At 46.5% G+C, this 26,263-nt stretch overlaps 3 protein-coding genes across 3 annotated transcripts; 1 reads left to right on the top strand and 2 right to left on the bottom strand.

The window, feature by feature from the left end:
• Positions 1 to 575: 575 nt before the first annotated feature.
• ccdc78 (coiled-coil domain containing 78) lies at positions 576 to 5,231 on the bottom strand. The gene is made up of 14 exons (XM_030098920.1): positions 5,160 to 5,231; positions 4,922 to 5,053; positions 4,139 to 4,225; positions 3,595 to 3,951; positions 3,077 to 3,127; positions 2,844 to 2,932; positions 2,529 to 2,607; positions 2,307 to 2,432; positions 2,018 to 2,214; positions 1,714 to 1,873; positions 1,105 to 1,148; positions 931 to 1,012; positions 755 to 855; positions 576 to 678 (listed from the first exon to the last, which is right to left on the bottom strand). Exons 1-14 carry the CDS (start codon positions 5,229 to 5,231, stop codon positions 576 to 578), a joined length of 1,680 nt encoding a protein of 559 aa, XP_029954780.1.
• Positions 5,232 to 5,688: 457 nt separating this feature from the next.
• On the bottom strand, positions 5,689 to 26,244 carry ift140 (intraflagellar transport 140 homolog (Chlamydomonas)). The gene is made up of 30 exons (XM_030097370.1): positions 26,155 to 26,244; positions 25,542 to 25,702; positions 24,281 to 24,502; positions 23,967 to 24,088; positions 23,713 to 23,843; positions 23,340 to 23,515; positions 23,140 to 23,231; positions 22,946 to 23,052; positions 22,622 to 22,764; positions 22,341 to 22,544; positions 22,188 to 22,260; positions 22,000 to 22,091; positions 21,757 to 21,884; positions 21,563 to 21,680; positions 21,320 to 21,441; positions 21,094 to 21,229; positions 20,697 to 20,828; positions 19,943 to 20,175; positions 9,863 to 10,040; positions 9,460 to 9,650; positions 9,290 to 9,385; positions 9,072 to 9,204; positions 8,803 to 8,946; positions 8,068 to 8,196; positions 7,736 to 7,918; positions 7,451 to 7,654; positions 7,132 to 7,344; positions 6,822 to 6,988; positions 6,600 to 6,741; positions 5,689 to 6,490 (listed from the first exon to the last, which is right to left on the bottom strand). Exons 2-30 carry the CDS (start codon positions 25,686 to 25,688, stop codon positions 6,317 to 6,319), a joined length of 4,332 nt encoding a protein of 1,443 aa, XP_029953230.1. The 5' UTR covers positions 25,689 to 25,702; positions 26,155 to 26,244; the 3' UTR covers positions 5,689 to 6,316.
• On the top strand, positions 10,755 to 17,320 carry tmem204 (transmembrane protein 204). The gene is made up of 3 exons (XM_030097376.1): positions 10,755 to 12,076; positions 12,615 to 12,770; positions 16,807 to 17,320. Exons 1-3 carry the CDS (start codon positions 11,797 to 11,799, stop codon positions 17,049 to 17,051), a joined length of 681 nt encoding a protein of 226 aa, XP_029953236.1. The 5' UTR covers positions 10,755 to 11,796; the 3' UTR covers positions 17,052 to 17,320.
• Positions 26,245 to 26,263: the final 19 nt, after the last annotated feature.

A 26,263-nucleotide genomic window follows, 5' to 3' on the forward strand; every position in this document is an offset into this window, starting at 1 on the left:
GGCTGGATTTGATTAAAAACAACTTTTTTTTTTTTTTTTAGCCTAACCTGCTGAGTTCTGAGTCCTTCCCTGTTCGTGAGGACCTGTCTGCTGGAAGTTATGGCCCCGATCCGAGCCCCTGAACTCACGAGAGAGAAAGAAACGCGGCGCTTTCACTCTTTAAAGGGATTTAAAGGGAACAGTTCTCCCTTCACGCTGCAGCCGGGGTTATAAATATGAGCCCTCGCTCTGGAGAAGGCCCTGCTTGTTTCCCCCGCCGTTCTCAGCGCGGCTTTGAGGGGGAGAGCATTCACGGGCGCGTACGTGTCTGGGTAACATGTAATGACATTATTCTCACCAGAGTGACCCCTCATTGTCGCTGCGCTTTCTTCTCTGCGGCTCGTGAAATTGACATAAGCTTTACAAACATTCCAGGCATTTTTTTCTCAAGGCCGGATTTCTTTAGGGGGCGATTTCATGGAGGAAGCCGACAGAACGAGCAGCACCACCTACTGCTGGCGCTGAAGCATCGGGCACATTGAAAATGTTTAAATATAGATTAATATGGAGTATTTTCTTTTAACTCAAAACTAACCTTACGTCTCTTTTTGCCGGTTTTCTGATAGCGGCGCGCTTTGAGAGCGCCTCGCCTCTGCCGTCTCATGCAGTCTGCGAAGACGTGTGATCTCCTCTTTGTACCTGCAGGCAGACCAACAGTTTAACCCGCTTCTCCTCCTCCGGCTGTACGACACACACAGCCGAGCGTTGTCCCGACCTGATCAGGTGGTTGTCGATGTACTCCTGCAGCTCCAGCACCTCCGCCTCGGCCGCCGTGGCTCTGGAGAGAAGAAGAGCGCGTTCCTTCTCTAGATCCACCTGTTTGAATGAAAATACATCACATATTATCATCTGGGTAAAAGTACATAAAGCAGAGAACGGAGGTGCGTTCACCAGAGCGGAGTGTGTCGTCTCCCTCAGCTGTTCCCTCATGTCCGTCCAGGACGCCTCGCAGATCCGCTCCACTTTTTCAGGCCTGATAAAGTTTCATTTTTCAAACAATTCTTAGACAGGAAGCACAGCTGACCACATTTGTCATTCAGTAAAAAATTAAAACACGACGCTCACCCCGGACTGCTCAGGCTCTGTACAGGCATTTCTGATACGGCCTTCTGAAAGAGAGAAGTAAAGATCCAAATGTTTGAAAACGTGTGATTGAGAGGAGTTTTATGTTTTGTAATTTCATCCTGCAGCACCAGTTTTTGGGAGAGTTATTATCATCACAGTCTGTAGGAATCGTTTGGTTTTGTGAAAACAGACATTTTCATCACAAATTCTCACAACAAGAAAAACTTGAGAGTTTAATCCTGATCTAATTCTATTCTATTCTATTCTGATTTGTCATTGAATGGACAATAATTCATCATCACAACCTCCAAACAGAACTTAATAAAATAAAATCCAAGCTCTGTTGCCTGAAACTCACTGCTCTACTGTTTTTCTTTGGTCACAGTGTCACATCAGTGCTGCTACATGATCTGCAGTCCGTCTCAGAGGCTATAGCCTCTCTTCGCTGTGGGACACGGTCTTTGAAGCCTTTCTCCCCTCATATCGCCACACGCAAAACAAACGCTCCTTCATTTTATACGGGAAGTGTGGAAACAAAGAAGAATTCCCCGTGGATCCAGTCCAAGCAGGTCAGCCTGCTTTAAAGCAGTCAGTCTTCTTTTGTGCTACCTGCAGCTGATCCTCCAGCCGGGCCTCGTCCCGCCGGAGGCCCTGCAGCTCCTTCTCCACCTCATCTCTCAGCTCAGCGGGCTCCAGGCTGAACTGGGCTTCTGGAGGGCCAGGGTCCAAACCGCTGTCCGGTTTTGACAAAATCTGCTCCCTTTGCACCCTGGAGATGACGGAGAGTTGACGTCAGGTCGGCACAAAGTTACAAAAATATCACAAAACTTCAGATATTTGTTCAACTTGGAATCAAATTAAGATGTTCAAAGAGATTAAAACACATTCAGAAGTGCAGACAGAGTGCAGTAACCTGTATGCGATGATGAGCGCTTGGTGGGTTCTGATGATCTTCTGGAGCCTCTTCCTGTAGGAGCGGGCGGCCGAGGCCAGCTGCTCCTCTCTCAGCCTGTAGGACGAGCGCACGTCTTCCAGCATGCCGTCCACAAACGTCTTCATCTTTCCTTGCTTTGACACATTGTTAGAGTTTCCAACCCCGTCGATGTATTCCTGGATTACAGTGAGCACATGGATCCGTCTGACTCTGGGATTAAGATGATAATTTGCCTTTTTTGAGTTTTTTTCTGAGTGCTGCGACTCACAGATAAGTCCTGTAAATAGCAGACCAGCCTTGCGCGGTACTCCTCATTCAGCTCTTTGACCTGAAGTTGGAGTTTAGAGTTTTCTTCTTCTACCTCCTTCACCTGACTCTGAGAGCACATCAGGGCCTGGAGAGGATTTTTTGAAGAAATTCCACTATTTTTAAGTGACTGAAGTTACAGATCGGAGGCTGAAATCTGGAAACCGTTCCGTCCGCCGCTCACCGCGCTCTGCTCCGACAGTCTCTGGCGGCCCACGTGGATCAGTCTGCCGCTCTCCTGCTGCGCTCTACCCATCACCACCCTGCTGACCAAACACAGGCCCGACCGCCAGACAGGCCGCGATGAGAATGAACGTCGGCGGCCACATCACAGGAAGAAGCAAGGAGACCACATCACATAAAGCCGCGGCCGCAGAGCAGATGCACGAGGGACGAGTCGGGGGAGGCCCATCCCGCCATGCCTCCGCCTGTTTGATGACTGGAAATAGAAAGATAATGATGTTGTGGAAGTAAATGGCAAACATTCGGGGGGCCTCACACTTTCTCTTCCAGCTTCTTCTGCTGCTCCTCGTAGCTGCTCTTCATTTTCTCCAGCGCGGCTCTGAGCTCGTCTTGGTTTCCACGCAGCTACGAGAGACAAACGAACACAAAAACTGCATTCCAGGTGATGAACTGCTGTGGTGCGAGCTGAAGAGACGTCTGTTTAACGCTTCCTGTCCAGGAAACTGTTTCCAAAGACAACAAACAGTGAACTCACGCAGAAATACTCACATTTTTTTCCATAGTTTTTTGTTCTTTGTCCAAAGCTGCCAGATCCTCGGGCTATTGATTAAAAGACAGAAATTTAGAAAAAAAAAAAAAAAAAATCACGTAAAGAACTGGAGCTTTTCCTGATTGAAAATCTTCAAAACTTTATCAAATAAATACATGTTTTGCCTTCAGGTAAAACAGATGGAAATTGAGGATGATTTTTCACCAAAACCTATTTCAGGAAAGCCAAAGATGTTGGATGGAAGTGGAAAACCTCAGAGAGGAATCACAAAAAGGACAGAGAAAGAGACAGAGAACAAAGAAAAGACAAAGACGGGAGATGAAGAGATAAAATGTTACTGACAACGAGAAGATGAGAAAAACAAAGGAGAAGGTAGAGGTTAATACTATGAGGTCAAACTTAGGTCAAAGAAGTCTTGTATGCCGTTCTGGTGAGATGAACTCAGGGATGTGACGGCGTGTTTTCATCTGAATAACTCTGAAGGTACACGTCCCGCACCTCGGTGCTCCGGCCGTACCTTGACCCCGTCCTGCGCCATGCGGCCGATCAGAGCTCGCACCCTGTCCAGCTCGCCGTGGAGCCCCCGGCTGGAGCTCTGGGCGCTCTGCTGCTGCTCCTCCAGCCGGCGGCGGAGCGAGTCCTGGGCCCGAGCCAGAGCCAGCAGCTCGGCGCTCAGCTCCTGGTTCTGGACCCGCTCCCTGCTCCGAGTCTCGGCCAGCAGCAGGTAGTCCCTCTTCAGGGTGGCGTACTCCTCCTTCAGCTCTCCGTCACTCCTCTCCTTCACTTGCAGACGAGCCTGAGCCGACTGCAGCTCTCTGAGCAGCTTGTCCCGCTCCAGCTCCAGATCTGTTATCACAGCGTCCTGATTCAGAATCTAAAAAATGTTTAAAAATACATTATTGCGTCTACAAAAACTTTGGAGGTAGAAATGGAAAACCTTCAAGTGAGAGAAAACAAAACAAACATTGATCAATCATAGAAAATCTAAATATTATCTCCACCTTGTATGTGTTTTCATTCTTTTCTTTGTTTTATTATCACTACTGCACCAAGACCCCGACCTTGTTTTTCATCTGGAATGCTTCCTCTTCGTACTGCTCTCTCATCTTGTTTGTCTGGATTTTCTCTTCAACCAGCTCCTTGGATAACTTGCAAATTGGAAGGAGAAAAGTTTTGGATCATTTTTCAGTTAAATGTATTCAATCTAAACATGATGTTGACCAAAGCATCTCAGTAGAAACAGTTCATCTTTTAAGGAATTTAACAATTTGTGCAGATTTGGAAAACAGGACTCGCAACATGGACTGTATTCAAAACTCAGACATGTTGGCATTTTTGTCAGATTCATTGAAAATATACATTCTAAATGCGAGTGTATTGCTGACTAGTGTCAAGTTGTTCATCCCAGGAGCAAAAATGCACAGTTGAACCATCGTGCAAGCAGCAGTGTTACAGTGTTTGATTGTGTGCGTTGAGCTGCAGAGTTTGCGTATTGGTTTGGAGTGCATGAGAGGGTTTTGAGATTAACTGGTGTTTCCAAATTGCATGTGAGAATCTAGTTTACCTTGATTTGATACTGGGAAGTTACAGCGGCCCAAAAGGGCCAAATACACAACACAACAGCAAAAAGCCACCACAGAAAGTGCGTTGGTGCAGGACGGGCTTTGTGTCTCAGGGACAATATTTTCTGACAGAACCAACGTGGAAACAAACGATTGACAGCAGAGAATATACAAAATGTTACGTTGTAGCCCATGCTGTTGTGTTGTGTCTTTCGGATTTGCATTGTGGCTTTTCTAGTTGCATTGACCCAACTGAATGTCAAGTAAATTCCTGGCAGTGACCTTCAGTCTGTCCTCTTCACTCTGGACCAGCCTGCAGGACAGATCCGTGTTGGAGCTGGCCAGCTGGCCCAGTCTTCTCTCCAGGTATTCCACCCTTCTGAAAAGCTGCTCATGTTTTTCATGTAGATTCAACTGAAAGTTAAAAAAAAAAAAACAGCATGCCATGGTTTCTTCTTTTTACAGGATTGACATTTGAGCATACAGCTACTTTGTTAACATGGCAGAATATTTCACTCACATTTTCTTGAGTCAGAGCTTGAACTCGCTCCTGGAGTGGATGTGGAGTTGCCTGCTGGTCCACAGCGTCCATTTCTCTTCACTCAACACCTGCTTCTACCCACAACAACCTGTTGCCATGCCTTCACAACACCAGTAAAGCTGGTGGATGCACTTCCTCATATTTCTCAATACTAAACATTCAATAGAGTCCAAAACACCAAATGGATAAATAAGTAAATGAATAAAATAAAACCTCTGGATTTTACTTCACTATTTTAATGCATCCAGCTGACTCAGGATTTGATTTACAACCACAAACAAGCAGAGCAAATGTTGGTAAATTGTGATCAAATGCGCCCTCTAGTGGCAACTGCTGGAATAACATCTAACTCAAACTCCTGAAGCAATAATCCTGCTCAGTTCATCTCCATGTTCATACAAGGAGGAGTTTATAGGAAACCTTTCAATCCAGTTCAATTTCGAAGCATTTTTTATTATAACTTTCCAGTGATTAAGGAGGGAAAAAAAGCAAATGCGTCACAATCAAAGACACTTTCTAAATGGCCTCTATTGTTATAAAAATAACTGCAAAAAGCCCTCTGGACACCAGAAAGGATATTTACATTTATTACACAGTTGAGTGAAAAATACATCGTACCAAAAGCATGTAAACACAGTCGGATGTCTGTAACAGTGTTCAGAGCCGAATTCAGCTCAAAGGCAACAAGCTGTGTTCATCAGTCCCTCTTAGACAAGACTGGATTCAAATTTCTCGTAAAACAGAAGAGATACAATTTGAAACTACAGTTCCTACTCACATTTGTTAATGCAAAAAACATTTCTACGGGCAGCTGCTTGTGTTTTATAACCCGCAGCGTCCAGTAGGAGTTTCTTTCCTCAGAGGTTCAGGTAGCTTGTTCTGAAGGTGAGCCTGCTCTTCATGGTTCCTGTGGGAAATGCTAAATACTCACATGTTCTCTTTCTTTATTTTTCATTTCTTTTTCACTCTCTTTGTGATAGTCAAATGCCTTTAATTGCAGCCACCAGCTGTGCTTCTTGTGTGACTTTGGCAGCTCCGACACGCCACGTCGCTGCTGTTCCGGATCGAACGAGCACAACAGTTGTGTCCGGTCTATAAAAGTGCAAACTATGAAACATGGTCAGACGAGACATTAATTATTCATTTAAGTCCTCCTCCACTTCGTCCTCCTCCTTTGAGCTGTGTCTGCGGTCGGCCCGGTCCAGAGACAGACCCGTCTTGTGCAGAGCCTGCAGGCTTTCCGGGCTGATGTAGTGCCGGATGCTCTCCGAGGGAGACGCCTTGTTGAACTCCTCCACCTTCCGATGAGCCTGAAGAACAGTTAGAAAACACATTGAAAGATTATGATGATTCAAGATATAATTCCCCCTTGTAATAGATTCGATTCTGCACAAAGCTGTAAACTGAAAAGGCGCTGACCGCTTGGTAGTTGCTTTGCTGACAGTAGTGGTCGATCAGGAAGCCCAGAACGTCTCCGACTCGGACGGCAGGGTTTATGTCCGGCTCCTCCGACAGAGACTCGCATAACCGCACCGCGTCTCCGGCATCCTCAGCATACAGCCTGCAGACAAACGAGCGCTCAAAGTCTTACATGTGGCTGAGATTCAAAGGAAACAGTGAAAACAGGAGTGCTCTATGTACCTGCGTATGTGGACGAACTTCTTGATGAGGGTGATCTTGTGGCGCAGGTCGGCCAGCCTGAGTTCCTGCTGCCCGGATGAAGAGTCCTTTGCTTTCGAGAGACACTTGGCAGCTTCAGTCAAAGCGTCCAGAGCTTTTTCATAGTTCTGGTAATCATCAATCTCCACCTTAAGCAAAGGAAGGACAAAGATAGCAGTGATTCATGGACATGAAGTTATTGGGAAATCTGATTTCTCCTGTGGAGTTTTCTAGTTTCTCGAGGTTCTCCGGTTTCCTCGTCTCCGTCTGCCTGTTCTGAGTGTAGCCCCACCTGAGCGCAGGCTTCGTAGAAGCCAGCGAGCAGATCTGGCGCTCTGCCTTTCGTGTAGAAACCGATGATTGTCTTTAAGATCTCCGGGTCTTTCTGCCAGTCCAGAGACTGGAGGTAGTTGGCGGCCATGATGAAAAGCTCCTTCTGACGACAAACGTTGGCAAAAAAAACGATCTTCTCCGTGTCACCTGACTTGAGCAGCGCTCTCATTGCCTGTTGGAGAAAAACAATGAAATGTTGACACGCGTGACGCTACTAAAGCTACGTCCTGAGGTTGAAGGACGCCGCACGGCGTTTTTCCGTCCACCACCGCGATTACCTTGAGTTTGTTGCCTGCCTGTGTGTATTTCTTGGTGGCCAGGTGGTAATTTCCCTGACGCATGCAGCAGTCGGCGATCTTCTCCATCAGCTCCTTCCGAGCCTCTTCAGACAAGTCCTTTGAGTCTGTTACAGTCATTCTGGTGGCCAGATCCTCAGTGATGGTCAGGTTCTGGCTCACACACAGCTCCAGGGCTTCGTAGTACTGATACAAACACACACATGGAAACAGTCACACCGATGCACATTACAGGGCGGGGAGATGGTGGTGAGTCCCTGCAGGCACCTTCTTGGCTGCTACCAGTAGCTCCACTGACTTCTCATACTGCGAGTGAGTGATGAAGAAGTCTGAGCAGCGAGCCAGGAGGGCCGGGTCCGAGTTTTCATTCAGATCCTCGGCGATCAGCTGAAGAGCGGAGAACTGCTGCGTACTGAAGGCCAGCTCCAGAGCTTTAGACACATAACCAGCCTGCAAGGGAGGGAATATTCTCATCAATACAGGCTTTTCAGCTAAGACAGAGGCTGTGTTTTAATCCAGAATGAATACAAAATGTTGCACTGCCCCCTTGTGGAGGGAAGTAGAATGCATCGGTAAGCTAAAAACGGCGTTAGACTGACCTTGTGGTATAAAGCCACGGCTCGGTCCATGTGTGTGGCTTTCTCCTCGTAGTAACAGGCCGCCTCCATCATGTCCTCAGGGTTACTGAGCAGGGCCAGGTTCATCAGCTGGTCGTCCAGGCCGTTCTCCTGCTCAAACGCAGTTTCAGTCAACGAAACATGGAGGAAAGACCGAAGCATAGGGATGGAGATAAACGTACTGTCTGACAGTTTCAGGCAGGAGTGATAAATAATATTCATTTAACATTTAACAGTAGTGTACCGAGCCAAAACATCAATGCTAATTCATAGTTTCTGAAGGAATTCTGCAGGTCTCTCTTCAGTGACTAACAAATGGATCTGCTTTATCACAAGACTCTAAGGAATGTTCTTGATTCATATTTCTGAAGTAAAAGAGTTTTTCATATGGGTGATATCTGCTTTATTTCATTTAAACAAAAATCTCAAATTTTTGCTTTTTGAACCAAAATATAAAAATGGAGTGCCACTGTGATGCAGTGATATGGAAATAACTTCACTTTCAGTCTACTGCTCGCTCTAATTTATTCCAACACATGTTGCTGCCTCCTGTCCAGCGGACCCAGGGGTGTTCAACCTGAGGCTCTGGACCCACACATGGCTCTTCAGCCTCTCTGTGAGCAGCTCCCTGAAGCTTTCACAGTATTATTTCTTAATAAACATTTGGATTTTTGCTTTTGACAGCAAAACAGACGGACACGTGAGGGACTGCTTTACCTTACAGAGCCTGATGGCGTTGTTGTAGGCCTGGGCTCGAGTGTAGAAATGGACGGCTTGTTTGATGTCGTCATGGCCCTCGTAATGTCTGGCCAGGTGGTACGACGCTGCCCTGTCGCCTGTGTTATTGGCGATCTCAGACGCCTTGAGAAGAAATGAAAACTACGTCAATGCATGAACTGAAAGCTCTCTGTGGTGATGGGATTAGAATATTTTCTATGTCCTCGGCCAAATAAAACAAAAGAAGACAGAGCGACACACGGATTGACCTTCTGAATGTTCCCCATGTAGCAGTGGACTCGGACGAGAGAGAGGTAGTCCTGCGCAGACTCGTAGAATCGCAGCGCTGAGTCCAAGTCTGACTGGCTCTCCAGGTACTGCGCCCACCACTTATAGATATTCCTGTGATCACAGCGCTTACGTTTGATCATCCTGTGGAATCTTCTGCACAGAGCAAAGTTTTGACATGAGACATACGTCCACTTACTTGTCTTTCATTTTGTTGACGTAGATCTCCAGAGATGTTGTGTCATCCTGGAGCATTCTGGGAACTTCAACTCTGTGTGTGTCTGATTTCTCATAACTGGGGAAAAAAAACAAAATGATTAGACTTTTTTAACTTCAAACTACTGACCCAAAATGCTGATTTTCTCTCACTAAGCGAGCGCCAGCGACTTGTCCCCCATGGACTCCAGATATTTGGCGTAGTTGTAGTAGGTGGTGCGCAGGTGGGTGCGATCGCGGCTTTCAGCTGTCTCCAGCGCTTCCTGCCATCGGCCATACGCCTGGTAGAAGCTGTTGAGGAGGTCATAGCGCTGACAGCTCTTGTACAGCTTCTCTGCGTCTTCCTGTTGGAGGACGAGAAAAGATGACGGAAAGATAAACGGCCGTTCCCCTCGGAAAGTCCCCGGGTGTGTGGCAGAACGCGGCTTCTGCAGTCAGAGGATACAACAATACTGCAGGCTAAACAATGAGGTTCTGATTTAAAAAAAAAAAAGATATAACATTAGTTCTGGGTGAAGTTTGTCAACTTGAGTCGGGGGGGCGGTCGATGTCTCACCAATATGCCGAGCTGAATGGCCAACATGGCCACTCTAGCCTCGGGCTCGGGCTCGGCCTCCGCCTCCTTCAGCGCCTTGGCCGCTCTGGCATTTCCCATATTCCCCAGGCACACACGTGCCACGTCCAGCCGCCGTGTTTTCACACACATCCGTGCCATGTTTTCCCAGACCGCTTTGCTACAGAGAGAAAGAGAGAGACGTGACTTGTTTGGCGTGAGGGTCACTGCGCCGGTATTTTATGATTCAGGAGAAAAAGCAGTTGATCAACACATTCCTCTCAGGAAACGTGTGAAGACGGTGGGATTGTTTTCCAGCTTTGTTGGTAAACTTTGAAGTCCGGGTGAGATGGTACACTAGAGAACACTTTGAACATGTTAATAACCAGTGATCCAGTATTATTTGAGGATTTCCAGCAAACCTCAACAATATGAGGAAGAAAATACAAAGTGAAGAGTTTTAAAACTGAACCCCGGAGTCATGTTTCTCGTCCCCTGTCTTTTTTTCTTTGCTGACGTAAATCTAACAAACTCCCCCCTTTACTTCAGCTTCAATTCCAAATTTAAGATTCCACAACCATCTGGTCTCTATTTGAACGCCGTCCCACCTCCCCGCTTTAGCTGATACAGATGTGGGCTGTTTATTAAAGCCAGGCAACAGGAAATACCCCAAATCTTTGGGGGCCCTGCTCTAAGAGGGCGGCCAAGTGAAATTAAAGTAAGCATGAGCAGGAGGACTGTGCCAAAACCCTCCTTGATATGGTCAAAGAACTCAATACCAAGAAGAAAATAGTGAAGCAGAAAAAAAAAAAGCTGAAAAAATGTTGATTTAGTTGCATACAGAGCGGCAAGATCTAGAGAGCCAGAAAAGGAAAGACAGGAGAAGAAACGGGTCCACATTTGGCCCCTCTTCCCATCCTCTTTTCCTCTCAGGAAACACATCCTGTCGCTGGCTGGCGGCGGCGCACAAAATGTTTGTTGCACACTAGAGAGAGGACCTCAGCAAACGCCCCCTGGTCTCCAGACAAAGGAATACACCAAACAGTGACGTCTGGGGGGTGGGGGGGTGTGAGACATTCTCACACACACACAGCTACACACACACACATATTGGAAGTAAGCATGAAGGAGGGGGCAGTCCTTTTAAAGCTTGCCACAGTTGCACACTGATGTCTTGGACTGACTTGGCGTTGAACAGCGACTCCCCCACAGCTCAACTTTGACCTCGAGGATTTGCAGAGAAACTGAGTCGCTGAGCGAGACCGAGAGAAGTGGAGAGGAGGTGGGCTGAGAGGACGCCTTGTTCCAGCTGCAGGAGCTCTTCAAGACCAGAGAGAGAGTCAGAGCCACCAGCCCGCCTGCTCCTAGCAACGCCGGTCAAGGAACTGGTCCAGTTCTTCTCTGGAAGCAAAAGAAAAAAAAACAATCCGCAGGCAAAGCAGCTGCACTCATACAAGTCAGACGAGGGCAGCGAGCAGAGCACTGAAGGACGGGAAAGGATCAAAGATAAAACAGGCCAACTAACACACGGACAAAAACAGTGAAGGAGTGAGCTGACAGTGGAGCTGCAGCCAGCCGGAGCTACTGGAATGGACCTCGGTGTCAGCTGGATTATCCCCCACGTACCCACTGCGCTGTCTGAGGAGGAGGGCTGAGGATCTCCTAAAACGACCACCAACTCCTGAATGAGGATGAATGGAGATGTTCTTTAGCTAAGCCTCGAGACAACAGCCTGCGTCCATCTCTGCGTGAGCCGGGACGGTCGCCGCCAACAGCTGGAAGAAGTGGAGGAGGTGGAGAGGAGCCAGGGGCCGCAGAGCACCGCCGGCGGCGCCGGCCCAGAGGGGGGGCCGGGGAGCGGGCAGCCCAGCCAGGGGGACCAGCAGGTGGAGGAGGGACGCCACGGAGGGGGAGAGGTGGCGGGGGCCCGGCGTCACATGGCCGTGCAGAGGCTGGTGGCAGCGGCGGTGGCTGTGGCCCTGCTGTCTCTGGTCCTAAACAATGTTGCAGCGTTCACGCCCAGCTGGGTCCTGCAGGCTCTGGACGACGGGCGCAAGCGCAGCGTGGGGCTCTGGAAGATGTGCCCCGCCGGAGGGGAAAAGGGCCGCGAAGACCTCCAGGCTGCACGAAGGGTCCAAGGCACGCAGAGGCCCTGTCAAAGCCTGGAATGGGGCTCTGACCACGCAGGATACCAAGAATCCCGCAGCACTGTCAAATGTAAGTTTTAACTCCATTTACAATCACTAACAGGTGAGAAAGCATCAACCTGATGACTGTCATGTCATAAATGATGGTGTTAGAAGCAAAGACAAGTATTGTGCCTGACGTCACATGATCGAAACTTCCATTCTATGTCATTTGGATTTCACCAGCATGTATTCACGTAAACATTTCCAAGTTGGCATCCAGCCAAGAGTTTATAGCCCGTTGTCCACTTCACAAGTCCAAGTCCTTTTGGCTGGCACACATGCTGCCCGAGAATCTGGACGCACTTCAAAAGTCACTGCAGCGATGAATCCATGGGATTTACGATCTGAGGCTTCATTGAGAAGCTGCCATTCAGCAGAGAGGAGCCTGGGAAACACTGGGCTTCAACTGGGAGCACTGCCCACTGATGCTATACAAAGAAACGCCTCGCCATTCATGAAAGAGCACTGTATTCGTGTCAACGCTGCAAACGCTGACCTTGTGGAGCTTCCTCAAGGGCAAAGTTGCTGTTCGTAATGTGACGCTGTTTTTCTTCTGACCCCTCAAGTGCAGTTTAACATGATGCGAGCCTGTAACCTGATGGCGACCGTGGCCCTGACTGCTGGCCAGCTGATCTTCCTGCTGGGCCTGATGGAGCTGCCGTTCATCACGCAGGAATCTCAGTGGTGGGAGGAGGCCATCGCTGCACTCTTCCAGCTCGCCAGTAAGTGCCAACATTCCTTGATTGGATTCAGTCACACGTTGCACCAAATGTTAAAACACGGAGCGACTGAAGTCCAGATGACGCAGAGAGAGGTTCAAAACTAAACCCCAGCAGAGCGAGATGGTTTCAACTACAAACGATAGACACGGGCCTGAAACACTGCTGCGGTTGATAGAGAGAAGGTTTGGACACAAGTCTGAACATATTGTGGCAAGAAAACCTCACAAACACATGAAGTCTGCCAGGCTCACATTAAAAAAAAAAGGAAATCACTGTTTATGATTCTGAGAGGTGAAACAGAAGCAGAGAACCATCAGACCACCCTGACAACTGAAATGACAGACTGTTTTAACTCTGGATGCAACATTACACTCATTAAAAACAAAATCTCTCTTCAAAATCCATCCATCCATCCATCCATCCATCCGTCCATCCATCCGTCCATCCCGCTGTGGAGGCTGGCGCAGCCTGTCCCAGAGTCCCTGCTGAGGAAGTGTGCTGTGCTGTGCACAGTGGATGCTCAGCTGCTTGGGATCAGAGCGGCGATGAAGGGGGTCTGCTCTGGGTCTAAATTTAGTCCGAGTCCAGAAAGCATGGGCCCGAGCTGCAGTGAGCCAGGGAGCGACTGCCGGGCGCCAGGATATCCCTGCTCAGGACGAGGAAATGTCTGTGACTACCTGTTATGCAAACCCCTGAGCTGAAGAAGGAAAAAGAGGGGAGGGGGGAATGAACGGGAAAGACAGTTTTCGACAGGGACTGTGTGTTTGTGTGCGCGCCAGCAGGAGCGGTTCTGTGCATGCCTGTTTGTGTATGCTAGATTGTGTGTTGTGATTGTGTTTGTGGTGCAGTTTGGTGGAGAATTGTCTGGCGGTGCGCACATGTCAGCAGGGCGGGAATTACCTCCATCGAGATAAGCTGGTACGGCTTTTATGTCTGTTTACAAAATGTCCAAGAGCAGCAGCAAATAAAGGATCTTCTCTTTATCCCTCTGCTGCAGGGATGACGCCTTTCATCCACAGACTGTGATGAAAGGATTGCGACCCGCCCAGTTCTACTGTATTCCACAGCATGATCAGCTGTATGAGGGACCAATAACCCAGCAAAGTGCAGTCCCAAAATACAGCAACACAACAGATTTCTTACTCTAAAACAAAGTAGAGATCACACAAAAATATGATTCTTAGTGTGGTGTTGAACCATCCACCCAATGTTCAGGGTCAGAGGGCATTTAGGTCAATCTCCCGTCCCCTGTGACCCTGAACAGGATGCTGGAGTCAATCTCAGCTGACTATTGGAGAAAGCATGGTGCACCCCGGACAGGTCAGCAATCCATCACAGGACAGACACAGAGAGACACTGGGACACTCTCACCATTATAAAATATAATGTCACCAATTAACCTCCATACATGTAAAATAGATTGAAGTCATACTTTTGGGCTTCTGTCCTCAAAGCTTTCAGGATTTGATTTTTAATGTGATCCATTGTTTGTTCACACTGTGTATGGAGCTGCAATAAGTTGAGATTAAAAAATGTAACTTCTCAATTGTTTTAGATTGGAATTCAAAGTCCAGCTCAGGATGATCAAATACAGTAAAGAAATGTTTTCTATTTTCAGGTTCAGCTCTGGTTAAGTAGGAATTTTGATCTACTGGAGTTAAAATTTCAGACCACTGAATAATCTGAATTTGGTAACAAGTCATGTGGTATCGATCCATTGAGATATTTTAGTCTGACCCACAGTAAAGGTCTGATATAATCAATGCCAAAGATGAAAACACAATACCAGACAGAAATTAAACTGCTCATGCCAAAGGTCTCCTGCTCTGCGGTACAGAAGATTCATGAACGGCTGTATGAAAGGGCATAATGAACATTAAATCATCTATTATTACACAAGTCTTCATTTCAGCTATAAGTCTTTATACAAAATGCACAGCGGCGGCTTTTCAATGAAATCAGAGAGCGAGGTGCTAATCTTCTGAGAACAAATAGCTGCACAGGCCTCTATCATTCAACAATCCATTGTTAATTTCTGTCTGAGCCCTTCCCCACCGGGTCAGTGAATGGGCTTCAGCTCTGAATGAATGGGAATATTTTTACCCATCGATCGCTCCCTTTCTCTGGAATGTTTTCATTTTCCTACGTGCCAAAACTGCAGTGTGAGAGTGTGGAATAACAACATTAGGCCGGACTGCGTGGTATTCCAGCAGCGTGGTCCAAACAACGCTGTGATCTTTTCTGAATGGACTGAAATGACGACGAGGTTCATCTTCCTCTCGGTCATGAGAAACTGCAGGATTCTATTATCACAACTTAACCCTGACTTGAATGGCGTTCTCACCTTTCCCAGAGATCCCTGGCTGTAAGAACGTGATAAGGTTCTGTGCAGGTCATTCAGAAGGCTCGCAATCTCACTGATTTTAATAAACTATTAGCAGAGGAACATTTCAATATATTTCCAAGATTTATTTAGATTTGTTCCAAGACAGATTATGTCAAACGTCCAGCAAATATATCAACCCTGAAGCTTCGGGTGTGGCAGCAAGGAAAGGAAGGAAGGATGGAAAGAGGAAGAGGGGGAAGGAAGTTTGAGAGATAAGTCTGTGCCAAAAAAGAAGGTTCACACAGCCCACCCTGGCTGCAGGCTGGACAGGAGATTATTCATTTTCTTGGATAAGGAGCCAGACAGGTTAAACATGAAGAGACCGAGCAAACAGTTGCATTCTTCGGCGTACACACGGTGGTTGCCACGCAATGATGCACAGACACAATTATCCACATCCTCACTTAAAACAATGGCTGCCATCTCGGTGCAGAGGTAGAGCGAGAAATACAAGCGAACTCCCCCTCATCTGTACCGCTGACGGCTTCAGGAAACCCACTGATTCATATCCTAAAGCACTAACATCCCTGTTTCCAGTGATTATTTTGGGTGGCTGTATTTATACCTCTGTGGAATGAGTGAGTGCTCTGACATGTAAAACTCGGACTTAGAAATGGCAAGAATCACAGATGACGGTGCTTCTGTAATGATCCCTGACGGGAACCAAAAAGGAAAGGCGCGAGCGGTGAGACATGCCGAAGCCACGGCGTGGGGCCGCGGGCCGGGGCTGTTCTGCCTTCGCATGCAAGCAGGAGTTCCTCACAGCTGCGAATCAAAGAGGCCAGGAGATAAAACATGACAAAGGCCTTTCCGAGCGTATATTCATGCTCTGATATTTTTACACTATTGAAAACTTTAATCTGCAGATCTGAGAAGCCTTTCCTCAGAGGAAGCAGATTTCGGCATTCAAAGGGCCCCATGCGGAGCTCCGGCTGAAGCGCGAGAGGCTCGGCGGCGGGGATGCACCATTCAAGCACGTGGAATTCACGTCTTTACAGCTAAAAGGGGTTTTGAGAATGTATAAAAATACTGGAGTGCAAAAAAAAAAAAACACACACATGCAGGAAAAAAAAAATCAAAAGCTTTTCCTTTTTTTGGCGACCAGTTTCCAGCCAAGCTGGTGATATGACTCCCATACATGGGAGGTCCGAACGCCTCAGGTTAGAGCAGCATGAGATGTGACTGGATATTCCTGTTTCTGGAATCAATTAGCTTCACTAACATTTCTCCTTCAATCTCTGTAAGGATCATCTTGAAACTTCTAAAATTCATTGAAATCGATTGTCCTGAAGTCCGGCATGTGGTGCTTTGAATCTGATTCAGTTCATCCTCAGGACAGTTTGGAACGACTGGCTTTAGATCTTCCTCTGAATCTTTCTCTAAATACCCAATGTGATTTAATGTTTGCTGAAATTTGGTTCAAAGCAATGTCTCCATGCAGTCTGGAAGTCTTAATTGCAGATTCATGCCCAAGAATACGGCACATTTCACTGGAACATCCCTAAAATGAAACACTGTCCTTGTCTAATGTCAGATACGAACTTGAACGCCACTGAACACCATGCTGATCTGTAAAAATGCTTTTTCTCCTGAATCCTCACTTGAAATTGTACATTTTCACTGACGGGGTCTTTCCTTGCTCCCACGCAGGCTTCGTGCTGGTGATCGGACTTGTGACCTTCTACAGGATCGGACCCTACACGCATCTGTCCTACTCCTGCTACTTGGACATCGCCGCCTGCCTGCTCGCCACGCTGGCCGCAGCCATGCTCATATGGAACATTCTACACCGCCGCGACGACTGCCTTGCCCCCAGAGTCATAATCATCAGCCGCTCGCTCGCGTCTCCGTTCCAAACGCGGCTGGACAACGACTACGTGGAATCCCCTTGTTGAGCAGAATACGAAGAAAAGACGACGGCGACAAGACTGCAAGTTAAACTCCAGCGAGATGCCACCGAAATGACTCTCAGGAGAAGAACACACCCCAGGGACACGTGCCTGCAAACCTATTAATTACTCAAACTCACCACTCTATCAGTGAGGACAAAGACATATTTTGCTGCTTTATGCACATAACATATATTTTGCAAAAAAAAAAAGGCGACTAGATCGGTCTAAAGTTCCAGAAACATTCAAAGACGGCGTCTTTTCATGTATTCGTGCTTGGTGAGCTGGGATGGGAGTCGGACTTGGACTGTCTTATGAAAAGATCAAGCTGGAACTTGACCTATTTTTCTATAATGTGCACTTGTCAAATGAGTCACCGGCATAGATATAAATTGGGAATGAGAAACCATGTTGAAATACCAGAATACCTCATATATGTCTACATCCTTTTGAAGCTTATTGCATTTTGTATAACATATTAACAATATTGACATATGTGGCAAGTAAGTAGGTGAACTAACAAGGTGAGAGCAGACGATTCGGTCACCTCCAGCAGTCATCTGAATTTCAAAACCGCTGAATTTTGGATGAAGTTATCAACCAGGGCATTTTAATCCTCTAAGAGTGATTGGAACTTAAGAAATTTCAAAGAAAACCTGCTAATTATTGCACGTGATTTTTATAAAATGTTATCAACAGTGTCAATAAATTGGTGACAGCGAGTATTTTGCCAAATATACAGCAACTTGAAATGGCACATTTCAGTGTTGGAGGGTTTTTTTTAATGACGCATTCCCTATGAAACTCTGCTCGCTTGTGGTACATACAGTATACTTAAATTAATATAATATAAAGAATAGGGTAGTGCTATCATTAGTAGCAGTATTATTGTGACCATATCAGACTTCGGCAAAGAATTCCAGGCTGTGTGTGAAACTTCTACGTTGCCAGTGGGAACACTTAAATAATAATATATCATGTAAGTTCAATAAATCTATTGCTAAATATTGAAACACGCTGGTTGTTGTGATTACTGCTTTTATTTTTGTATCCACTGTAAACGTGAAATCATCATGATCTCACCTGAAATCAGAACTAAATGTACTCTTCAACTTGTTGAGATGTGTTCCCAAGGACAAGAAGAGATTTTTAAGAACAAACTTCTAGAGGTTTTTCAGTGATAAGAATCATTTTTTAAAGTTTATTTGTAAGTGCGTATGAGAGTATTTCTGACAGACAAACAGCCACAGGGACAAAATCGACCGTCCAGGAGATTCAGGCCTATTCGAAGGCTTTAAAAAGAGCAAAAATGACAAAAATGTCATTAATAGTAATCTCTGCTGTTTCTAGATTATTTACTGCACTGTTTTGGTGACAAAATACAAAATCTCTATGAGTGCTACAGAAATCATGTGTCTTGCGAGACAACAGAATAAAACCAGCCTGAACAGAAATTGGTCTACAAAGAAAATTTTGGATTTTTCTGTAGTTTTGGGAAATAGACAAATTGGGACATACTGCATTTTTAGCCAGGAATACACAAGAAGACAAAATGCAAACCTTACAAATAGTAAAGTTTTTATGCATTTAAAGAAACGTATTGCGTTTGATATTCACAATGAACTCATAAAAAAGGGGAGCTGTTGTTATTTATCCTGTTTTATGCCATCATTTTACTGGCACGGCCAAATTGGGCTGAATATGTCTTTCCACTGACAAAAAGCTGAGCATGAATATCGAATGGATCACAGCCAAATGTTTAAGTACAACATGAAACCGCTGTCAGCCTGAACACTCCCTGGGGTGGAATGGGCTGCGAGGCTGAGGTGGGACTTTTAAATAGTCGTGGCAGTGGAACAGACACGAGGAGGGGACTCCTGCTGATAAGAGCAGATAACCCTGCAGAGAGTCACCTGAAAGTCAAGGACAACATGAATGAGAGGAAGTCAGACCGTCTGGGCTGAAAGAGACATTCCTGCCTGTATCTGCACAGAGGAACTCTCATACTGAGAATATCTGCTCTGGATAAAGGCTGTTTTCTTTCATGACTTTCTGTGCTTGACTCCAAATATTCAAGGACAAGGTTGAATGAAGCCTCATTCATACACAGGAAGAAACCTTTAAGCCCTCTCCCCAGGAGTGTTTTAATCGTGCTCTGTGGAACACAAGCATTCCTCTTGATCTGGCTTTAAATACGTGTAAATTATGAAAACGGCATGACTGGTCTTTCACAGGCCGAGACGTGAAAACCTTTGTTGATTCAAGTCCCTCAAGATACAGGTTACTGCTGCAGGAAATGCAAAATCCTGTGGGTGGAGAAATGCGGGAATCAAACACAATACTCACCTCCCAAAAAATAATAAACAGCAGTAAAAATAGCCGCCGGTGAGGAATTTAGTAAAGCTGTCAACAAGCCTATGAAACGCTCTGAAACATCCGGTCAGTGGAAGACGCAGTTTTCCTATTTATGCAACGTTTTTACACGTGTCAGCGGCAGCAGGTGACTTCAGTGGCAGGTCAGATCACTGCTGTGATCCCATATGAACGTCCCAGGTCCAAACAGCAGGAAGTATGGGAATGAGCACATCTACTGATCAGCCTGAATCAACGGAACGGGCACTTCATGTCCACTGAACTGGCTTGTGATTCAGACCGTGTTTAGAACAGCACATCCCCTCAGAACACACCCGCACTCCTGCAGAAACAGTCACATATACACACACCGAAGAGTTCCTTCCCTCAGCGTGAATCATGTCCCACTGTGCGTAGTAAAACCCATTTTAAACGACTTCTCCTACAGCAGTTGCGTTATGGGTGTTTTTACAAACTCATATTTGCCCTCAGTGTATGTAAAACATGTGAAGAAGGTGATGGACGCACTTCTCTTGTCAGCCTACCTCTTGATGAGCTTGATGGACTTAAAGGCTTCGTCCATGTCGCCGATGGTCAGGTAGAAGCTGAAGTTGAGCATGGCGTCCCGCGTGGCCTTCTCACAGTTCTCCAGGCCCACGAAGTCCCTCAGCGCTCGCCTGGACACCATGTGGGGGACCTGAGCGGGCGGCGCTCTGGCCGGCTGGGTCTGGTGTGGAGCTGACGGAGCCTCCGTGAACCCTGGGTCCGTTTCTCCAGGCTGAGGGAGGAGAAACCAGATGACCTGATCGATAACTGTGTGATTTAGAGAAGAAGATGAGCATTTGGTAAAACAAACAACTACACTATGAAATGCTAATTATTGTCAAAAACATGGGAAAAGGGCAGGAGGCAGACCGAACCAAACAACCAAGTATAACATCAAAAGTATTTTGGGGTAGGAAGAGGTTCATGACTTCTAGACATTTCATGCATACGTTTGTGCTGCTGCTCTTACAGAGTCAGTATTTATGCTTAAAACAGCACAAGGCATACATGACGACAGCGGGTGGATGCCGGGAATCAAGACCACAGAAGCTCTCAGGACAAACCGTACAGGGCAGACACTTACTTCTGGGCGAAAGACACCACCCCTCCGAAATAAGAGCTGGGGTGTGTTAGACCAGACAGAGTTTCACATAAGAAGAATGACGGGCGCGAGCAGAAACAGCCAATATCTGAAGACCTTCACCAGCCGTGCGAGTGCTCTTACGGGGAGAGCCGAAACACCTCCATCCTCACCTTGCAGCTGAAATAATAATACGGAACAGCGAGGGCGAGGAGGGCCTGAAGGCCCGGGGGTTTGGGGTAGCAGTCCTGCAGGAGGAGCCCATGCTCCTGGGTGCAGAAGAGTGTCACCACTGACACATCCACCTGAAAGAGACAAAGAATCACAATGAGGAACAACATTTACTGCAATAATGGAAGTACACTAGTACATTTGAGGAGAGGTTTCCACGATTGTGGCCCTCTAATTTACTATAGTAACTAAAAGAATAGACTTTAGTGATCAGAATGGCATTTGACCAGGTTCTATGAATATAACTCGCATTGATTTAACCCAGGCAGACTAACGAACCACCAGATGTAACATTATCTTGCTACACATCAGCACTTCAGCACGTAGGGTTACTCTTACCATGTCCAGGTAACTGCTTGATGAGGATTCGGAGCTGATTGGCACTGTTTCACAAACAAAGAGGCGAGGTTCAGACTCGTCCCAGAAGTGAGATACGGGACAGCGACCGCTGAGCTCCGCCCCCTGCATTTGCTGCCTAGAAAACAAAATTGGACATTTTAAAATATTTGCAAATAGATGTCTGAAGAAGTAGAACTCATCGGGATGATAAAACCGTTAGAGTTACTTTTCGTTTTCATCCTGCGGCGAGATGCCGCTGGACGGTCTGCCCGTGAAGAAGTCAAAGTGTGTCACAGTGTCCATCTCTACGTCGTAAAAGTACACTTTGTGATCGGGTCGACCGTTAACCTGAGAGGAAAAGAGGCACATTCAGTTCAGCTGACATAAAAAAAATCACCCCAGAAAGCCACAGATCACATTACTATTTCAAAATGTTTTGACAAAGTGAGACTGCAGGTCGTCCGCTCACCTGAGAGATGAGGATGCTGACTTGACTGCCGTTGGCGTTGCACTTGACTGACCTCAGGGCTCCCAGGTTGGAGATCTGGTCAGCCAGGTTCTTAGCACTACAGTGCGCTTTGGCATCTCTGGAAAACATAGAAAGAGTCAGTTACTTCATTGTTTGAAGTAGGGGGAATGATGAAATCCTCATGTAAATCTTACCGTCTTGAAAGGTCGAAAACCCGGATGTGTGCCGCGTCCGTTCCCACCGCCAGGTAGGACTGACACACATGGAGCAGCACGGGGTTTCCCTCCGCTTTGCTGAAGGTTAGAAGCTGCTTCACTGTGCCCTGGAGGGACCAGAGAGGAAACAAAAATTCTAATTAAAGCAGTTTTTAAAGCACCTTTCGACAGGTGAAACACACACACTGTCCAAACCCGTGTGTTGATGCAGGTGGGACAGACCTGTGGCGTGCGGATTTGCACCCTGCTTGGCTCCACAGTGTACAGGTTCTCTTCATATACAGCTACCACATGGGAATCACAGAGGAACGATCCTGAGGAGTCAAACAGGGACACAGAGAAGAGTTAGGTTTTCTTTACTTTTAGCATCCTGTTTAAAGACTCCAGTAAGTCTCTGGTGAGTGCTGTACCTGTGTTTCTCAAAACTGTCCCTGAAAGCTCGTACACAGTGACTTGCTTTCCGTTCCACACTGTGACTGAGTCCTGGAAACGAGACAGATCATGTCACGTTAAACACAGCTTTGCTTTCTCGTTCTTTTTGCGTCACTCTTCTGAACACCCACCTTGGTGACACACACTCCCTTGATGTGAATGTCAGACTGCAGAGCCACGTGCAGCCCCGAGGTGAACTGAGTGATGCTGAGCTGAGTCGGGGTGAGCTGCACTGCTGCCACCTGCTGGCTGAAATCTGCCGACATGACGTGCTCGGACAGGATCACCACCGTGTTGGAATTGTTGACGGCCAGCAGGTTCAGGCTGGAGCCCCACTGAAAAGAAAGATTCAACTTAAGTTTGAGTTCACTGAACGGCCACGTAACGCTGGTGTCTCGGTGCTCAGCAGCACCTGGAGCTGAGTGACGTTCCCGTGGACTTCAGTGGGCGTTTGCAGCTTCCACTGGGCCTTGCTGTCCCCTCTGCTGCTCCCGGGCTGCACCACCATCCTCCACATTGCTATGCGTCCATGTGAAGTACCAGCTGCTAGGATTTCTAGGAGATCGGTGATGTTGTAAAAACACCGTTAGGTTATTAGAGAGATTGAAAAGCAGTGTGCGACTGTGTGCCAGGTTTTATGTAGCCACGTCTAACTATGAATACACAAAGTCAATCTGAACTGACCATAATAATGCACTTTAATACTTTCATTGTGTAAAACAAACTTAACGGTTACCTTTTCCTGCACAGAATGAAACGCAGTTGATCATCTCTCCCCTTTCGAACCCCAAAGTCTCATCAAGAGACAAAATGTAGTTGTCATCTCTCTCCAGGTCCCACAGCCTGTATACGAACATTTACAACATGGTGGATTATTCCTCGAGTTTTAACATACAGAGAATATGTTAGAGGCAAGATGTCAGCGGCGACCTGATGAACTGCTCCCCCGTCGCGGTGATGAGGAGGCTGTTCTCTGTCCAGATAATGTCCACTTTCTGTCCAGACTTCCCGCTCAGCTTAACCTACCACAAAAACACGTGATCGTTACAAAGCAGTCAGACTTACACAGACAGCCAACATGAATTGATTTACAGCAACATAAACACAACAGCTACTGTCAGCAGGTTTACCTTCATAAACTCCTGCGCTCCGCCCGCAGGGAGCAGAGTGTACTGAGACAGCATGAGGGTCTCTGTGATCACTGCCAGGGTCTCTCTCTTATCAAGGTACAGAAGTGTCTTGATGGAGCCCTCCACACTGAGGAGGGTGGCCGTCTTGCAATGCTCATCCACACTGTGGACTTTACCTTCACGGAAGAGGAATATATTTATTTCAGTAAATGAAACAAAATGTGCACATTTTTACTTTTTTTTTCCTCTACTGATAAAGGTGTTAGTTATAAAAATCCTTTGCGTCGAAATTGTGAGAATTTCCGTTCATCCGCAATAGGCCATGAATAGCATGTATTTAAAACCGTTTAAAAAGCAGAGGACTGGCTCCCACCATCTGCAGTGCTGACGTAGAAGGCCAGTCCCTCCTGTGGGCCCATCTTCAGGGGCGCCCCCTTCCAGCTGAACATGTCCAGAGCAGTCTCATCGCCGCTCACTGATGCTCGAGCAAGCTTTGCCACATCACTGTCAGAAGAAAGAGAGAGAGAGAGAGAGAGAGAGAGCATGCATCCTACTGTCAGGAACACAACATTCCAAACAGAAGTACTCAGCATTTTCTTTTTTTAAAAAGAAGAGCCGGCTCCTTACTCTCCAGGTAAGGCAGGTCTGAAGATGCAGCATGTTATCGGGTTACCGTATTCATGCTTCACTAAATGGTTTCCTTGAAGTCTCCCTCTGGCATCTACTTTCCAAACTGCCAGAACTCCAGTCTGGCAATAAAAAAAAAAAAAAAAACATTATGAAGAATAACAACATGAAGAAGAAAGTTCTCACTATAACTGAAATGGTATCTGATTTTTAAATGGTAAAGATTGCGTCAAACATGCGATGTTGACAGTGCAGCTTTTCAGAAAGCAGCATGTGAAAAACTGGCTCGTGTCTGCAGAGCAGGTAACACTCACCTGGTCGCCAGTGACCAGGCGGCTTCCGGAGCTACTCCACTCCAGCAGCGTGATGCCGGCTGTGTGTGTGCTGGGAAGAACCGGCTGGTCTCCGGACGGGTGTGTCAGCAGCACCACGTCTCCGTTCTCCCAGCCGACCGCCAGCACTGGTTTAATGGGATGCCAGCGCAGCACTGCGGGCTGGTGAGGGCGTTCTGTGTGGCAGCTCTCCACATACTCCCCCTGTTAAAAGACAGGAGCATCTATGAGACAATGACGTTTTTACCAGAGTGATATATTCATTCATTTATCACAATCTGCATTATTATCATTCGTTTTGTTAATGTGTTGGTGGGTGAGGGGTCAGAACAAACTAAGTGAAGCAGCTTTTAGTTCCTACGCTCCTCACAATATGGGACAAACCTCCTGACACACTTACTCAATTTAAATCAGGACTTAAAACATTGTTTCCATTAAACAATAGATTTTACTGCTATATACATAAATTTGTCTGGTACTAAGCAAAACAAACATCCAATGCAAAATAATACAAAGGGTATATCTATTTTACTCTTTCTAAACATCACAGAATAGGATTATCAACCAGTAACAAATGCCAGAAAAGTGAAACATTGACAGGAATATTTATGCATATCATTAAGGATTAAATGAGAAATTCCTTTTCTGCATTGATCAATCATATTTCCAGGATATAGAGGTGCAGAACACATTTCGGTGCTCCAGGAAGCTCATGGGAGTCAAGGGTCTTGCTCATGAACCCACATCAGCTGTGGGATTCAAACCCGTGATCCCAAGTCAGCATCTCTAACTTCTAGGCCACCACAGAATCCAAGATTATTAATAAGTGTGAAAAACACTGGAAAACACTTGTAAGTTGGTAGATTTGCCAGAACTACATTAAACATCTTCCTGAGGAGCTCAGCGTTCTGGATGTTTCACATTCTTCAAGCAAATAAGAGATGTATTTATGCTGGAGTGACCATACAAAGCTTTATAGACAAGAAGTCAGATTTTGAAGTGGATCCTTTGACACACAGGCAGTCAGAGCAGAGACAGAAGCTCAGGTGTGATGTTCTCCACCCTCTGTGTGTCGGTGAGGACTCTGGATGAGATGCAGCTGTCTAAATGGAGTTGAGATGACTGCTTATCTGAAACCTTTCCTCTTTTGTTGCCAAAAATTACTGTTTCTTTTGTTCTGAATGAAGTTGCAGAGGGTCCTGACACATCCACTCACTGATTTCATTTCTGCAGTAGGGTTTACCTGCTGTAGGTAGAGGTCTACATTTCCCCCAGAGGCAGGGCTGCTGGAGGCCACAGCCAGGACAGGCAGAGCTGGGTGCCAGGACAGCTGGAAGGGGACATCGCTGCTTTCAGGGGCCTCGATACGGTGATCAAAATACACCGCCATGTCCCCTCTCGTGCCTGAAGAGCGTGGAAAATAAATAGTTGATGGAGTTATGAAGAAACACAACATGTCTGTGTAAACTATGCACATCCAGAAAAAGCTGTCTGTATCAATCATGAAGTGAAAGCTCACTGATAACAAGTTAAGGAAACAGTGCAGTGAGCAGCATCCAGTTTTTCATAACCTCTTACTGTGAAAATTCCTCATACATGTAGTTAAAACAGTGAGGTAGATACCCTATAAACAGAAATGTCCGTTTCACAATGAAATATAAGTCTACATATCCTGCAATGAACTGCATATTCGATAAACATTGTGAAGCACTGGGGTGTAATAAAGCAGTATCCCGTTAGCTTTAACTAGCCGCTAACATCAGCTATGCTACATAAGCTAGCGAAAGTTAGCTTTGAAACGTGTTTCTCTCTCATGTAAAAAGCGCTTAATGCCCGTTGAGTTACTGCAGACTCACCACCGCGGCGCTTTCCTCAAAGAACACTTATTTAATGGTTAAATAATGAGAAGTGCTCAAAACATCGAGCTACACTTTGACGCTGTAGCGTCGCAAAAAGCGTCTCTCC

The sequence above is a fragment of the Salarias fasciatus genome, chromosome 8 (assembly GCF_902148845.1).
Source record: "Salarias fasciatus chromosome 8, fSalaFa1.1, whole genome shotgun sequence".
Lineage (NCBI taxonomy): Eukaryota > Metazoa > Chordata > Actinopteri > Blenniiformes > Blenniidae > Salarias > Salarias fasciatus.

Coding starts and splice junctions, on each gene's coding strand:
- ccdc78 (XM_030098920.1), bottom strand. CDS start 5,231: ATGGACGCTGTGGACCAGCAGGCAACTCCACATCCACTCCAGGAGCGA. Junction 5,054..5,159: donor AAGCTCTGACTCAAGAAAAT/GTGAGTGAAATA, acceptor TTTAACTTTCAG/TTGAATCTACATGAAAAACA. Junction 3,128..3,594: donor TGGCGCAGGACGGGGTCAAG/GTACGGCCGGAG, acceptor TTTAATCAATAG/CCCGAGGATCTGGCAGCTTT.
- tmem204 (XM_030097376.1), top strand. CDS start 11,797: ATGGCCGTGCAGAGGCTGGTGGCAGCGGCGGTGGCTGTGGCCCTGCTG. Junction 12,077..12,614: donor ATCCCGCAGCACTGTCAAAT/GTAAGTTTTAAC, acceptor TGACCCCTCAAG/TGCAGTTTAACATGATGCGA. Junction 12,771..16,806: donor TGCACTCTTCCAGCTCGCCA/GTAAGTGCCAAC, acceptor GCTCCCACGCAG/GCTTCGTGCTGGTGATCGGA.
- ift140 (XM_030097370.1), bottom strand. CDS start 25,688: ATGGCGGTGTATTTTGATCACCGTATCGAGGCCCCTGAAAGCAGCGAT. Junction 22,092..22,187: donor GACAGTTTTGAGAAACACAG/GTACAGCACTCA, acceptor TTGACTCCTCAG/GATCGTTCCTCTGTGATTCC. Junction 9,386..9,459: donor AAGTCGCTGGCGCTCGCTTA/GTGAGAGAAAAT, acceptor TTTTTTCCCCAG/TTATGAGAAATCAGACACAC.